Source organism: Dermochelys coriacea, chromosome 6 (genome assembly GCF_009764565.3).
Source record: "Dermochelys coriacea isolate rDerCor1 chromosome 6, rDerCor1.pri.v4, whole genome shotgun sequence".
Taxonomy (NCBI): Eukaryota; Metazoa; Chordata; order Testudines; family Dermochelyidae; genus Dermochelys; species Dermochelys coriacea.
The window spans coordinates 114,021,252-114,038,081 of NC_050073.1; the positions used below are offsets into that span (position 1 = coordinate 114,021,252).

The 16,830-nt window shown below is 43.9% G+C and overlaps 1 protein-coding gene across 1 annotated transcript in view; it reads right to left on the reverse strand.

Annotated features, from left to right (window-relative positions):
* The window catches only part of SYNE2 (spectrin repeat containing nuclear envelope protein 2), a 267,053-nt gene that overhangs the window by 18,538 nt on the left and 231,685 nt on the right, over positions 1–16,830 (reverse strand). The window contains 1 exon segment of the mRNA XM_043517646.1: positions 5,308–5,470. Within this exon segment, the coding sequence (XP_043373581.1) occupies positions 5,308–5,470 (163 nt within the window).

The window sequence follows — 16,830 nt, forward strand, 5'->3', positions numbered from 1 at the left end:
GAACGTGTTGAACAAATGACAAACAAAGAAGAGATCAGAGAGCTGTCATGAGAAAGTGCACTCTTCCCCATTTAATTTCTCAGTGAAATTCCAATATCTTCATTAATAATTTGACAAGTATAATACACATTCAAAATCCAAACCACACATTCTACATTGTAAAAATGTAAAGACAAATGTATTTGTTTTTACAATATCAGACAGCATCTTCTTCTTGGTTTATTCCACTATAAAGTCTAGCGGTGAATACACAGGATAATTCATCACCTCAGTGAATGCAAGAGCATAATTCACGTCACTCTGGTAATATCACAAACTGCAGAAGAGTGGCACACACCAAAGAGTCACATCTGCAATTTTTCAGTTCCTCCCTCTGGGATCATCTGCTCCATGGTATCATTTAAAAATGCAAAGCAAAGTTCTCTTGTCCAATCTGCACTGTGTATTTCCTCTCCAGAGTCTGTACTTCCATTGTATATGTGGCACTTATCAACTCCTATTGAGACCAGTGCAATAAATGCAGAATATGCAATAGAGATCCAAAGTGCAGGGTCAGAGAAGTAAACAATCAGAAATGCTATTATAAAGCCACCCCATGCAACCCTAGGGACTTGGGAAATACCATTTAATATTAACCACATTTACATTTTTATGACCTGTTCCTGGCTTCACTACTGAGGATGCAATGACTCTGCAGGAACTTTATTGCAACACAAGCAAACACTGTCAGTGGGAAATCCCATTAAACGGTAATGCAAATTCCACCAGCATTCCTGAACAAGAAATCCACTGCTGGTTTTCTTCTTGATTTTACCGCCCAGGGAGAACTCACAGGAATAGAGAAGAACACAAGGACTTAAAGGAAGATGCTCTCAGGAATTAATAAAAGACTAACAGTAAAACTTCAGAATGTTAGCACAGAAGGAGCAAAACCTCACTGGCTGATCTAAGTGAGAGCAGCATGCGTACCTGAAAGCAGAACTGAGCCACAAATGACCAAAATTAAAGTATATACAGTATTTTACATAAAAAGAAATATCCTTGGAATTAATGAAAAGCTGCTGCTATTGATAATGATTTATGACATCATCCGTACCACTCACAGAGGTTTCTTTCTGAGGCTGTTAGAACACCAACTCATGCCAGAGTTTTGTATGTATCTTGCTAAAATTCAAATCTGTCTAGTTTGTTATGTAACCACATAGAGAAGAATGTCATATGTGACTTGAACCTCTTGGGCCAGATTCTGGTGCCCTTATTCACACTGCCCGTGAGTTACTCCTTGAGAAGAACCACTGATTTCAATGGGACTATTCACAGAGGGCTAGACTGTGACTTTAGGCAAGGGCGGTGATACTGGCTATCCCAGTAGTAACATTGTGCTGAGTCACCACTTTGAGTAACAATTCTACCCGGATTCCTCCTTGCCACTGCGGGTGTAGTAATCTGTGGTTGGCCTATACCAGTGGTTTATTACTCTCCTCTCACTCCTCCAGTGGCTCAGCTTCTGTGATGGAGGGTGGGGAAGTGGAGGCAAGGCTCTGTCCTGTCCCTAATCTGCCACTCCATAGAGGGAGTAAGCAGACAATTAGCCTTACTTACTCCTATCCACCTGGACCAAGAGCAAGGTAGAGGTGTAAGGAGTGGTGGTGGGGTCTTACCCCTCTGTGTGGGTATGCAGTGTGAATCACTACATAGTCCAGAGTAACAGACTGCTCAGTATCACAAGTACTCCTCGTTCTTAAAATCTAACCCATGTTTTTCTGACTGACTGCAATGTGTATTGTTACAGTCTTCCTGTTTGCGGATAGCTCAGCTGTTCTCTGTTCTCTGTTACTTTTGCCTGGTGCTTCTGGAAAGTAAGAGCAGTAATCCTTATACAGATGCTAAAAGCAGATCCAGCACAGGATTTAAATAGGTTACTATGGATTCTAGGCTGTTCTCTACGCAAGAAGAGGCCTTGTCTTTTGAATTTGTGGCCTGTACATAGGAATAGATTCCACTTTCTGTTACGCTGCTGTAAATCTGCAACTGACTTCAGTGATGTTACTCTGGACTTACTTACATTGGTGTAACCATGATCAGAATCTTACCCACAGAGTACAAAAACTATTCTATTAATACAAAAGTGGCTTGCTGATACTACCAAAGTATTGTTATTATCCGTTATGTTTGGGTTCATATAATAACTTCAGTCAGAATCCTTGTTGCTATCACAACTGCTTAATTAAAATGATGTTAACTTTCATTAGAGTGGCAAGACAAACAAACTAAAATACACTAAGTGAGGCAGAAAACATGCATACAGAACAAAAACTCCTCACTTCATTGATCAAAGTTTATTAGACTTAATTATTTAACTGGCCCTACAATGCTGGACTCCTCCTGCAATACTGAGACATCTTTAATTTGTATTTTAAATCTTAAACAGAATGCCTTATGTTGCAATCTTCAACCTGTAGATGAATGAAACGTTATAAAAGCATCTCCACTTGCCAACAATTACACAGAGTTTTAGAATCAACAGTTATTCAAGACAGCATACATAACACCTTTGTGATCATGGATATCAAACATAAAACAATCTATTAAGACATATTCCTCACCATTAGGCTGTATCCATCAAAATATTTTTTGAAATAAAACCAAGGAAGATCTTTTCAAACTCCTATATGAATGCAACAATTAAAGCTTAGTGAAAGGCTTTCTGCTTTGAAGTCTTTAGAGTGAGCACTACCTTACCATATCCAATGTGTTTAACGGTTACAGCAGAAGGAGGCTAGGGGTGTCCCAGATTTCTTTGTTTATAATGAAATCCAAGCAACCAAACAGTAGCTTATTCTATAGGACTTTGAGGAGTAAATAATGTATCTTTGCAGCTGAAGTCTGAATGGCCATAGTAAAAATAAATTAGTTTGGACACAATTCTTGTGTGTCCGAAGTCTCTGTTTTCTGCTCCCAGGAGGAGTTATCTAGGGTGTCAGCCGGGCATAATTTATCACAGCCTATGGAAGCTAAAAGGTTTTAATGAGGGGAAAATAATTACTTGTTATTTACAGAACAGTTGCCATTGCAGATTAAACTATTAAACACTGGGAGCCAAAGGCCACCCTTGCTCCTGTCTGCATGCGCAACTCCTCCTACTGAAGTCAATGGGAGCCATGCCCACTACCTCTGCGAAGGGTGAGTCTGACCCTGACTGTAACTTCTCCTGAAATGCTGTGTTGAGCTCTGTGGAAAGGAAGCTCAAATAATTCCACAGGGAACAGAGCTCTTATATCTGGATTAGTCAAGGTAGTTTATTTTAGACAAAGGGACAGACAGTGGGGTGGGGAGGAAGCGCTTAAGCAGCCATGCATGTTGTTTGCAGGCAGACCTGTAAGCCTCCACTTTTGGAAAGTTTAGCCCTAAAAGTTTAGGGTAAACTATAAATGCCCCTCTTATGGCGATGGTCAGAGTTAAGTCATAGGTCCTGTTGTCCCACAGCGGCAGGCATTTTTAATCTGTTTGTGCAGACACTTCAGCCTAGATTGTGCCTTTAGGCACAGCCCCAAGCAAGGGGTGATGATGCATAAATTGCACTGCTCCAGCAGTAGCCACAGGCGGTGTTGTGACTCAGAGACACTCCTCTGAGCCACAGTCCCCTCCCTGCTTCTCCCACGCACCCGTGGGTCAGTGCAATAATGCCACCCCTGCCCTGCCTCCCAAAATCAGCTCAGCTGTACTAGCTGCTTTGTTAAGGCCCTGCCCATTCCTGGGAGGAATTCCTGCCTATCTGCCCTGGGAGAAGCGAGCAGGCATGGGTCAAGGTACTCAGTGCAGAGAGGTTCACTCTATCCCTCGCTCCTGTGCATGGGCACAGTCTGAGGCTAGTCTACACTGGCTATGGTAAAGCGCTGCCGCAGTAGTGCTTTATCGTGGCTTGTGTGGTCACGGCAGAGCGGTGGGAGAGAACTCTCCCAGTGCTCTAAAAAGCCCCACCTCCACCAGGGGCGTAGCTCCCAGCGTGGGGCACTGTCTACACTGGTGCTTTACAGCGCCAATACTTGCTGCACTCAGGGGAGTGTTTTTTTTACATGCCTGAGCGAGAAAGTTGCAGTGCTGTACACTGCCAATGTAGACAAGCTCTACATCATTGTCTAGCCCTGAAGCTTCTGCTGTCTTGAACCGAGCAAAGCCTTATCCAAAGGGGAAGAGGATAAGAGAACAAACAACACGACAGAGGTGTAGTCACATTACTTAATGCACTACTGGAAGGCAGGAAAGGATTTTATGAATGTTTTTGTTTGTTTCTACAATGTTTACATTTCAAAAACATTCTCTAAGTGTTAAATCCCTATAAAGCGTCTCACGAACACTTTGTTAAGGGCAGTGTATTGTAGCCAGGTCGGTCTCAGGATATTAGAGAGACAATGTGGGAAAGGTAGTATCTTTACCGGACCAATGTCTGCTGATGAGAGAGACAAGCTTTCCAGGCACAAAGGGCTCTTCTTTAGGTCTGAGAAAGGTACTCGCAGTGTCACAGCAAAATGCAAAGTGGAACAGATAGTTTAGCATAAATAGCACATACCTAAGAGACCAGTCAAGGTAGAGTGACCCAGTAATACCACTCCAGTCACGGGACAAAAAGAGGGTGTTAGTGGGTTACAGCTTGTTGTAATAAGCCATACATCCAGTGTCTTTGTTCAATCCATGATTTTTAGTGTCAATGAATTTAAGCTCCCAGGCTCATCTTTTGAAGTGCAGGTTTCCTTTGAGGATGAGGACTGGTAGTTCAGATATAGAGTGATCATTTTGTGAAAAGTGTTCACCCACAGGTGATAGTGTGTTTTTGATGTTTTTTCACCCAGAAAAATGATAAAAGACAGAAAAAAACTCATCCGCACAACCATTTCAAAAGATGAGCCTGGGAGCTTAAATTCATTACTTTGCTAGACACTAAAAATCATGGACTGAATGGACACTGTTCAGACAAGAAATATCTTGAGTGGTCCCTTACAACATGTGCTATTCATGCTAAACAATCTGTTCCACCTTGCATTTTGCTGTAACACTGGGAATACCATTCCCAGACCTGAAGAAGAGCTTTGTGGCTTGAAAGCTTTTCTCTCTCTCACCAATAGAAGATGGTCTAATAAAAGATATTACCTCACTACCTTGTCTCACTTTGGCAGGAAACACAATGGCTCAAAATGTGAACAACAGAAAAGTCAGTCAAGGAAAGGAAATGAGTGATTTTAAACACAGGACTGATCATAATCAGCATCACTTTAAGCCCATTTATTTCAGATGCTATGATTTTCCCACCTGCTGCTCAGCAAGTCTTTTCTGGATCTCTTGATCATCACAGATGTCATACACAACAGGCTTGGAAAGCTCGGCCTCAATGCGAGCCAACCAGGTGCGAAGGGTACTCATATTTTTGTCTAATGTCTGTATGACAGCAAAGGTCCCTTCCAGTTTCTTCAGCCTAGGGATATTGGAAAGAAAACAGGTTGTTATAAAGATTATTTAACAATGGAAGTAGTATTAGCAGAGGCTCTGGAAATGAAGAAAGTATGATTTATACAGTATTCTTATCTCCAAACTGACCTGCCTTCTGCAAATTAGAGACACATTTTAATTATAACCTACCCAAATTGGCATAGCAGATGCCTCCACAGCTGAAGAAGTTCCTAAGTGAGTCATTTAAGGAGACGCTGTGAACAGGGAGTAGCCTTCCTAGCCTCTTTCTGTGCTAGTGCTAGTGGGTTCCTTAGTCATTTCCGTAAGGATTTGTATACCGAAAACTTGTCCCAGTGTACGTTTTGTCTATTTGAGACAATCTAGTCATCCCCATCTTCCCGGGGTGCAGTGTGACTCCACGTTGCCCCAAAATGCAGGGCAGTGCATACCAGGTAGGAACTGCTCCTTAGTCTTTGAGCTGCATGCTTCACTGCTTGCATAAGTGAAGCCATTTACACCCATGCAAAATGGGTCTAAACACTACTGGGTCAATTCGGATCTCTCCTCTCATTTACACTGGTAGTATTTTACAACTACTTGGTACAAGTATACATGAGGCCAGGCAGTGGAAAAATAATTATTTTCCCTAGTTTTCTAGGTTGGGCTCTTTCAAGCTACTCTCACATGTGAATTACAGTTCAACCTTGGAGGACAGGCACCCTGCCAGCAGATTTTGATGCTGCTAGGAATATATTAAGTGGGTTATGCTGCCCCACGGAGGGAAATGGTTTGCTACACCAGCTCTATACCTGGGGGGGTGGGAGTTATTCTCTAGAGAGAGATGGAAGATGTAGCTCATGGGTTGAGCAGTTTGAAGAGAGGAATCTCAGAACAGCCATGCCTAGGGAAAAGGTTTGAACTGAATATATGTGCTGTTTTAGTGTTAATTTCTGTGTTAATAAAGCCAAACCCCAGGACATTGCGCTGTGTGTGAACTATTCCTCTGCCTCTTCTATTTTCAGCAGGGCACACATCTCTATGGCTTCCTTAAACAGGCCATCTATATTTTTGTCCGCACAGCAATGGGATATTTTGGTCACATGGACTATGCTGGTTTATGCAGAAGGGTGCAACAGAATCCTCTAACATACATGAAACAGAGAGGTGAAGCTAGCATAATAAATCTAAATTGAGAAACTTAAATAAGCCACTATGAAGAGAGAGAGAGAGACTGATCACAAAAGAGACGAGTTTGAGGAAAAGGTCCAGCTCTGATTTGCAAGGACAGCAGAGACTGTGGGCCAGATCCATCCCTGGTATACTCTCTCTGTAGTCAATGAAGTTACATCAGGAAGGAATCTGGCTCTGGCTCTCTCTTGCCCAGATGGGTTACCTTTATTTCTTCCCACTCCCACTTTAGCATCTAAAATAGGCCAAAGTCACAGGTCGTATATCCATTTGTCTGTTTCAGGATGGTGACTCCTGTGTACCTGTTTTGTACGGGTAAATTTACAATTCCTGATTGATGATTTCCATGGGAAAGGCAGGATTGCTACTCTGCAGTGGCAGCTATTGCCCTGCTTCCACAATGGTTTGGAAATGCTTTTTCAGATACAACAAGGGAGCTTGATATTACAGTGCAGCAAATGGCTCTAGTCCAACTAGATATAAGAATGGCCATACTGAGTCATCTAGCCCAGTATCCTGTCTTCTGACAGTGGCCAATGCCAGGTGCTTCAGAGGGAATAGAACAGAACAGGCAATCATCAAGTGATCCATCCCATCAACCACTCCCAGCTTCTGGCAAACAGAGGCTAGGGACACTGAGAACATGATGTTGCATCCCTGCTCCTGCTGGCTAATAGCCATTGATGGACCTGTCCTCCAGGAACTGATCTAGTTCTTTTTTGAACCCTGTAATAGTTTTGGCCTTCACAACATCCTCTGGCAAAGAATTCCACAGGTTGACTGTGTGTTGTGTGAAGATGTGCTTCCTTTTGTTTGTTTTAAACCTGCTGCCTACTACTTTCATTGGGTGACCCATAGTTCTTGTGTTAGGTGAAAGAGTGAATAATATTTCCTTATTCACTTTCTCCACACCAGTCACGATTTTATAGACCTTTATCCTCTCTTTCCTAAACTGAAAAGTCCCAGTCTTTTTAATCTCTCCTCATACGGAAGCTGTTCCATACCCCCCATCATTTTTGTTGCCCTTTCTGAACCTTTTCCAATCCCAATATATCTTTTTTGAGATGGGGTGACCAGAGCTGCACTCAGTATTCAAGGTGTGGGGGTACCATGGATTTATACAGAGGCAATATGATATTTTCTGTCTCATTATCAATCCCTTTCCTAATCGTTCCTAACATTCTGTAAGCTTCTTTGATTGCCGCTGCATATTGAGTGGGATATAAGTGATCCATCCCGTCATCCAGTACCTGTCGGCTATGTTTTCAGGCAACTACCCAGAAAGACCCCAAGATCTCTTTCTTAAGTGGTAACAGATAATATAGATCCCATCGTTTTATATGTATAGTTGGGATTATGTTTTCCAATGTGCATTACTTTGCATTTATCACCACTGAGTTTCATCTGCCATTTTGTTGCCTAGTCACCCAGTTTTGGGAAATCCTTTTGTAATTCTTTGCAGTCTGCTTTGGACTTAACTATCTTGAGTAATTTTGTATCATCTGCAAATTTTGCCACCTCAAAGTTTACCCCTTTTTCCAGCTCATGTGTGAATATGTTGAACAGCACGTGTCCCAGTACAGACCCCTGGGGGACACCACAATTTTCCACTCTTCGCTTCTCAAATCACCTTGCGTATCTACAAAATCTCTGTGTACTGTACAACAGAATACCATAAAGTATTCAGATCTTTGCATTCGGATAACACGTGTGATGGGATCCAGGCCTCAGACTGGCACCGTTCATTCACACCACATACATGCTAAAGGTGCAATCCTGCAAACACTATCTGGGTTAGCGCTTGCTACCATGACTTCGATGGATGTCAATATCAGTAGTACACCTAGTATTATTATTACTATTTGTATTCCTTTAGCATCAAGGGGCTCCCATCATGGACCTCAACCCCATGGTGCTAGATGCTGTGTAAACAGAAAAAAATATTCAGTCCCTGCCCCGAAGAGCTCACAATCCAAGTATAACATCAGAGACAACAGGGGAATACAGAGACACAGATGAGGGAGCACAAGGAAACAATGTGACAGTAAGTAATAATGAAGGCTGCAAGTGTGTCATGGAGGTCACAGTTTCTGTGATTTTCTGGGACCTCCATGACTTCCGCAGCTGCTGGTGCGACTGACCCCAGGGCCGCCCGAGCAGCTGGCCTGGGGTAAGCAGCGGGGCTGCCCCTGAGGCCAGATGCTTGGGCAGTTGCTGGGACGGACCCTGGGACTAGCCACTCGGGCAGCTGCTGGGGTGGTCCCAGGGCCAGCCGCATTGGCCACTGCAGGAGCAGCCCTGACAGCTGGCCCCAGGGTCGCTGGAGCAGCAGCGGTCCCAGGGGCCGCCCTGGAGGCCGGCAGAGCAGCGGTCCCCAGGGCCTCAGAGCAGCCGGGGGCAGTCAGCCCCCATTACCAGTGCAGGGGCTAGCTGTCAGTACCGGGGCATCCCAGAGTAGCGGTGTCTCAGACCCACCCAGAGCACCCTAGGGTCTTAGGAGCTGCTAAGTTTTAGTCAGGGGTATTTATAGTAAAAGACATGGACAGGTCATGGGCTATGAATTTTTGTTTATTGCCCGTGACCTGTCCTTGACTTTTACTAAAAGTACCCCTGACTAAAACTTGGCCGTGGTAATAAGTAAGTGTTTGCATGGCTGCACCTTTGACAAATAAACAAAGATCAGGAAAAACAGGAAGGAAGAAATTTTACAATGAAGTGATTTTTAAAAGGAAAACATTTTACAATGAGGAAAGCAAATACAGCTGTTTGTCTTAGAAACCTCCCTAATTCAGGATATAAATATTGTTCTCAATATGTTTGTTGTAATAGAAAATGTTCGTTAGGATTGCCAGCAACTATAGCACAATAGAAAGAACCATTGTGGCACTATTAGCATGTGTTTACTTTGTAACACAATTATCACAAGAGACATGCCAATCTAATTAACTAATCTGTTACATATGCCAGCTAGAATATGTCTTTCATCCCAGCCTTAATGCTCTGGGTCATTAATCTCGATCTTGAGAACTAAAACCTAAGATAAACGGACAGGTGATAATAATAAACGCCCTTCAGAAATCAGTGCTGGTACAATATCACAATATGGGAACAAACTACTGTCTTGAATAAACACATAGACAGGTAAATTCTTAATGAAGTCAACCAACACTGGGCACGTGGCTCAAGGTTAGTATATTCTAATTCTGTTCAATATAGGTTTGTATTCCGTGCGCGACACTGCAGTATGTGAGTGCCTTCCAGTAGCGCATTAGGTGACTAACATCTGTCACGTGTTGTTTGTTCTCTCATCGTCTCCCTAGAGGAAGAAGCGTGCACAGTGGAGAGTTTTGTTTTGGAAGGGAGGGATTTTTTTGGGAGGGATGGAGGAGGGGAGTTAATATAAATGTTGCTATGTATTTGTTAGAGCAGGCAGGTCAAAGAAACACGCTTTGCACTTGGAGGAGATGGTGGTGAGGTTTGTGATGGTCCTTAGTTCCTGGGGGAGTTCATTCCACAACCTCAGAACCAGCCCCTGATAAAGTTCTGTCTCCCGCACAGACAAGCTTTAACCTGGTTGTAGAGAGTTGCATTGTGACAGAGGAACGAAGTTGCCAGGTAGCCATAAAAAAATCCTGAAAGGTGCTGAAAGCCTCCTGAGAAATGCTGGGTGCCCTCAACTCCCACTAATGTCAAAGAGAACTGGAAGCATTCCCTCAGGAATCGACCCGGGGGAATATTGGAACAAAGAATCCAAGACCCTTTTACTGAATAAAAAACACATATTTGTGTCACTGCTACCGTAGCCTTTGTGACGGGGCAAGGCCAGATGGCTATAGAAAAGTAGTGGGAGATAGATATATTAGCTCCAGGCTAAACAAATCCCTGGTACCAGGATAAGTGAAATGGCAGCTGCTCCAGGTCAATTAAGACACCTGGGGCCACTTAAGAACTTTCCAGAAGGCAGGGAGAAGGCTATGTTGATTGGGACACGTGAAGCCAATCAGGAGCTGGCTGAAACTAGTTGAAAGCCTCCCAGTTAGTCAGGTGGGTGTGCATGTCAGGAGCTGTGGTAAGAAGTTGCGCGGTTGGAGAGGCTGAGTAGTACACACCATATCAGGCACAAGGAAGGAGGCCCTGAGGTAAGGGTGAAATGGAGCTTGAGGAAGTGAGGGCTGCTGTGGGGGAAGTAGCCCAGGGAATTGTACATATGTTTCTAAAAGGTCAGCTACCATAGCTGATATTATTAGGGTCCCTGGGCTGGAGCCCGGAGTAGAGGGTAGGCCCGGGCTTCCCCCCATACCTTTGCCCCCTGTTTAGTCACTGAGACTGGGAGACAACAGAGACTGTGCAAGGAAGGATAACTTCTCCTCACCTCCCTCACTGGCTTATGATGAAAATAGCTCAGTAGACTGTGACCCTTGTCTCTAGAGAGAGAAGGGTTATGTGGAGGGTCACAGCGAGCCTCTGAGGCTAGTGAAATCCGCCAGGAAATGCGTGACCCACGGAGGCAAGGACAGAGCTTTGTCACACCTTGTATTTTCTTTCTGCAAGTATTTGTGTGAATTAACTTTTGTTTGCAGAAAATGTCATGAATGCTTCTCAAATCTGAACCATAGGAGTATTTGTGCTGCGAGTGTTCGTATCGTATTACTTTCTGAAAGCTCTTTATGGGTATGAGAGTCATTTAATCAGGGAGCAGAAGCTGTAGCATGTGAGCGAGCAATCACACAGCATGAATAGTGAGTTAAGACAAGCAAATGATCAAAGTAATACATGTGGTGAACAATTCATGATCATCCATAGGCCAAAATAGGGTCACATAAACCACTGGTCAAATAATTTTGAATAATGAACACATTTGTAACGATAGAAGTGTGTGGATAGCTCACTAAATTTATTAGATAACGGACTCAGCTGCAACCAATTTGCTCAGATCCACTCAAGAGACTATTGGTTCCCAGCAGCACTGGGTCATAACATTCCCCAGCTGCAGCTTGCTTCTCTGGGGCTATGAAAAGGAAAAGGCTGAAAAGTCTCCTGTACTTTGCAATGAACATGACTTAAATATGGCCCTTATTCATTCAATGCATGCTTAAGCACATGCTTGGAAGACAATTACTAAATGTTTTCATCTTAAAGCCTAAATTCAAGTAGCGGCAAGGGACTGTGTAGTGCTAGTGGGTATAACTAAGGACCCGATCCTGAGACACTGAAGTGAATTTAAAGACTCCCATTGATCTGAATCGGCTTTGGATCAGGTCCTAACATTCCACCACTGGAGCCTGAATTGAAATACCTCAGACGGCCTAAAACAAATCCCTTCTAGATGTTAGTGTCATAAGCCCACATGAAAGAACAGCATGTTTGGCAGTCCTTGCTCAGGAGAGGTCCAGGGATAGAAAGGTTCTTTTGTTGCAGGCCAGGACTAAAGTCTGTTGGCAGGAACATGATGTGATAAAGAATTGCATAGTGCCTGCCTGCAATATGCTGGTTTATAACCAGTGCTGTCAGAAAATGTAGCAGAAAGAACAAACTATAAATAAAACTCATTTCTTTGTTTAATGGGATGAAGAGATTCAGATGTATATTTTTAAATCTTGTTCATCAGTGTAAATATCATTCTGGTCGGGAAGCAGAGATACTATTCATATTTATTAAAAAAATATGGTGAAATTAAATTGCACTGTCAATTGACATTACTGCCTGATAACAGGAAATCTTTGTTCGGTAGATTTTAGTGCAAACAGACATATATAAAGCACACAAGCTTAAGAAATGATGACTTCATTTGGGCCCAACCTTTAAACGTGTGCACGTTCATTTCTCTGTGCAGCTTCTGGCTCTTGAAAAATAACACAGAAACCTTTGCATTGGTTGATTCTATTATTTCAATTAATAGAATTAATATCACATTATCACTGAACAAGAAGGGGCAAGCTTCATTTCATATATTAAACCTTCCATTTATCCATAATATTGTAGTCCCAAATCTCCACTGACATTGGTACAATGAGATACCAAAGAGACCAGTACACATTTTAACTTAGAAGGCCCCTCAATGCTATTTATCCAGTCTAATGAACTCCCACACAGCATAATCCATTTTCTCATCCACTTGTCACAGGAAAATCGGACACACACACACACACACACACACACGCTGACATAGCAGTGCCCATCCCCCAAGTCTGCTGAACCACCCAGACAGATACTACTGAATTAGTGATTTCTATTCTTACATGCACTATAACCAAATGCAGAGCTGATTATTGAAACAGCACTTACCGTTTATAGGGGAAAATCATTCCTTAGCTTGTAAATTCCAAGCTGCAAGGATTCTGTCTGTTTAACCACAGCACTCATGGAAGAGGAAACCCCTCCTCTATGGATGCTCTATTTATTCATTGCTTTAGCATCTCCCCGGGGGGGGGGGGGAGCCTTTTTCCATCCTCCTCCTCCTCCTCTGCAAAGCCCCTAGCTGGGGAGTCACAGCATGCATGCGCACATGCGTGTACACACACACACACACACACACACACACACACACACACTGAACAACACTGGTTTCCTTCTGTTAACCTGCATTTTTACCTGGCAAATTGCTGAGAACCCAACCACAAACACAAAGTTGCTTTATTTTGACATAACAGAGTCAGCTCATGAAGAAAAATACCTTGAGTGATTGGTTGGGGGTGGTAATGAAAAGGTGATGCTCCAGAGGCTTCAAAACCAAAAGGTAAAGTCTGCTGAGTACAGTCAGATACCTTCAGCCTCAGACTCTGATGATTTAAAGAGAGATTTTCCTATTGAAGCAATTCCCAAAATTAAAACACCCACAAATGTACGCACGCACACACACACAATGCTTTTTTGGATTATGCTCACAGCTTTTTGTGTACAAATTAAAGCTCACTCCTATTCAATCTACCTTGTCCTGTGTTCAGGTCTCCAGTGAAGGAGTAGGACCAATGAAGTGCAAGGAGTTACACTGGCAATCAAACTGCCCCCTAATCTTTACTTATGACATCATTCATTTGTCAAAAAATCAATCATAAAAAATTACGTGTTCTGACATCACTGCCAGAGAAGGGTGAGAAGGGCTGGGAGAGAGAGAAAGAAACTTGGTTTAAAGACAGATGTATCTGAAAATCAGCAACATGGCACTAAACTTTGAAAAATCACACCAAAAATCCAAGAAATTATTTGGAAGTCTAATGCATTTGACCATTTTCTCTGGCATTATGGGAAATCTGAGCCCACCAGATTTCTGCCAGGGTTTATATTTTTATTTCTTTTTTTGTGTGCAGAGAGTGAGTTCAAAATACATGAGTGCACAGTAGATTATTCAAAACAGAGACAACAGCAATAGCGAGCTGCCCCCCTTTGCAGGCCTGGCTCACGCTGGTGCTGACCCACGATGACCCTCGAACCAGGCCAATGGGCCACCTACAGGAGGCAAATTCTGCACCTGTCCCAACATTAGTTTGGGTCTCACACAGAGACCTGGGGGGATTTAACCAGGGCCATGGGGTGGCTAATACGCAGGTGCCCCTAGCTGGGAGGCCTTGAAAGCCACAGCTGGAAACCATCCAGCCTTTGGGCTCCGGGAGAGGCCGCCCCACCCCCATGTGTGGGCTTTCCTGTTGACTCAGAGCTGGCCCCACTTAGTCACATGGTGCTGCCAGGCCCCATCGCTGTGCAGCAACTGGCGGAGGCGAGCCAGTCAAGTAACCTCAAAGGCCGGCTGAGCTGTGAGCTGCACCCTGAAGGGAGAGGCAGGAGCAACAGCTAGGTGCTGCAGAGAGGGCTTGCTGCTTTCCGGGTGGGGAGACGGAGGGTAAGGGAAGGGAAGGGGAGGCTTGCCTGGGGGAGGTGCTGTGACTCGAGCTGTTCAGGGGGTGACCGAACTTTTAAATTGCACCCCCCCCCCCCCCGCCCCTACTATCACACAGCAGGCAGATAGAGCCATTGGGATATTTTTCTCACTGAGATCCACTCTTGTGAGTAAACAAACCGTCATTCTGCACCTGCTGAGGAGGCAGCTGAATCTTTCCTTGCCGCTGTCGAGGTGGCTGGTGTGTGGCTTCATGAGCCAGGGAAGCAAAGGGTAGGCCGTGTCCCCCAGGAATACTATTGCCGATGGTAATCCGCCAGTCCAGGGGAAAAAGTCCTTGTTTGTAGCTTTCTGAAAAATCCTGTGTTGTTAAAGATGCGAGCATCATGCATCTTCCCTGACCAGCTCACACTGGCGTTGGTGAAGTGTCTGTGTGAGCCACCAATGCTTTCATAACCAGAGAAAAATAGTCCTTTCTGTTGATGTACTCTGTGGCAAAGTGGTCTGGTCCAAAATAGGGATAGGTGTTCCATCTATTGCTGCATCTCAGTTCGGGAACCGCAGTGCTGCAAATCCACCCACTACCTCACAGCGCTGTGTAGCGGGAGGCAATAAATGGCCCCTGCAGTGAATTTTGCAACTGCTAACTGATTTTCCACTGACCAGCAGCTCTCAATTTTGGTGTCCCTGGAGGACTGGGGCAAGCTCGGCACACGGACCCAGAAATGCAGCCTCACACATCGAAAAGCTCTGCAGCCACTGCTTGTCATCCCAAGCCTGCATTACAGTGCAATCCCACCAGTCAGTACTCGTTTCTTGGTCCCAGAAGTCGTGCTCCACCATCTGCAGCTGCTCTGTGAATGCCAACTGCAACCTTGAATTGGTTCTCACTATGTCCCACAGCAATCTGTCCTCCAAAAGAATCATCAGCTGATTCAATTACTCTTGCAGCTGCAAATTTTGGGAGGATTGTGAATTCTGTGCTTGCCACACTTATGACCGAAGTGCAGAGTTGTGCAGGCTCCTTGTTTCAGTCAGAGATGGTGGACAGCCAGGAGTGCTGCGCGGGTTCATGAGATTTTGAAAAAAGGTGCAAAAATTATGGGATAGAGATGACATTATGGGATGGAGACAGTTGCATGTTGGGAAGTTGACCCTTTGCTCCCACCTCTGCCCAACTCGTTTTGGCCCCACCATGCACTGCCAAAACTTCCCAAAAGATGGTGTGTTGGATGGGTGGCGGGTTGCACACTGGCATATCTACCCATGGTGCACTGCAAACACTCTTGGTGAGCACATGCGGTGCTGACAGAAGGAGACAAGTATGTACACACACATGCGATATACTAAGTGCGGCGGCTGAAGGATGATGTAACTTGTTTCAGAGTGGTAGCCATGTTAGTCTGTATCAGCAAAAAAAATGAGGAGTCCTTGTGACACCTTAGAGACTATTTATTTTATTTAATTTATTAGGGCATTAGCTTTCATGGGCTAACTTGTAACTTGTGTTGACCAAAGTTTGTAGTGTAGATACGGCCAGAGCCTAAAGGCTTGTTTGTATGGCTAGTTAGTGTGGCATAAGCCATAGTGTGGAATCTACAGCATACAAGCTTTCCGCAAGGTAGCTTGCCATGTGGATACTGCTACCACACATAATGGAACTTTTTCCTCACTGTAGATTCCCACACTGGCTTTCTGTGCACTAACTTGCCATGTAGACAAGCCCGGAGCATTCCCTGTAATGACATAGATTGACCTACTGGATGTAGACTACCTGTTGCAGGCTGCAAGGCTACCTGTGTTATGCAGATGATTTATTTTGCTTTAATCTGATGTCCTGAATATTCTTATGAAATCCTGTTTTACTACGACCCTTGTAGTTTTAGATTGCTGTTTAAGAATTTCACCTAGACTGTCCAAGGAGTATTGCTCCACTGCATACAGGGTGTGAATTCTTAATGTATGTGTTCTTGGCAACCTGCTCCCCCGCAGCCTACACATGCCATTTCCTCTACATTTTGGGCCTTGCACACTTGTGTGTGTGTACATATGTGTAGCATTTCATTTTAAGGATACAGCTGCTAACTGATAAGTGGAGATAAGAAAAGATTGCGGATGATGTTCTGGAATCTAAGATGCATGTTTCCACAATTAATGGAATTGCAGAACACTCAGAAAGTGGTCAAAATCTCAAATTAGACTTTAAACTTTTGTTTGTCTAGTACCCTGCTTTTTTCCTTTCCTGCCAGCCAACAAAGGAAAGCACAGAAGAGACTGGCTAGCTAACAGTCTCTCCAAAGCTGTACAGAAATTCATTTGCATAACTTAAAAAAAAAAGAACAGATGTCTGAATGTTATTTTTT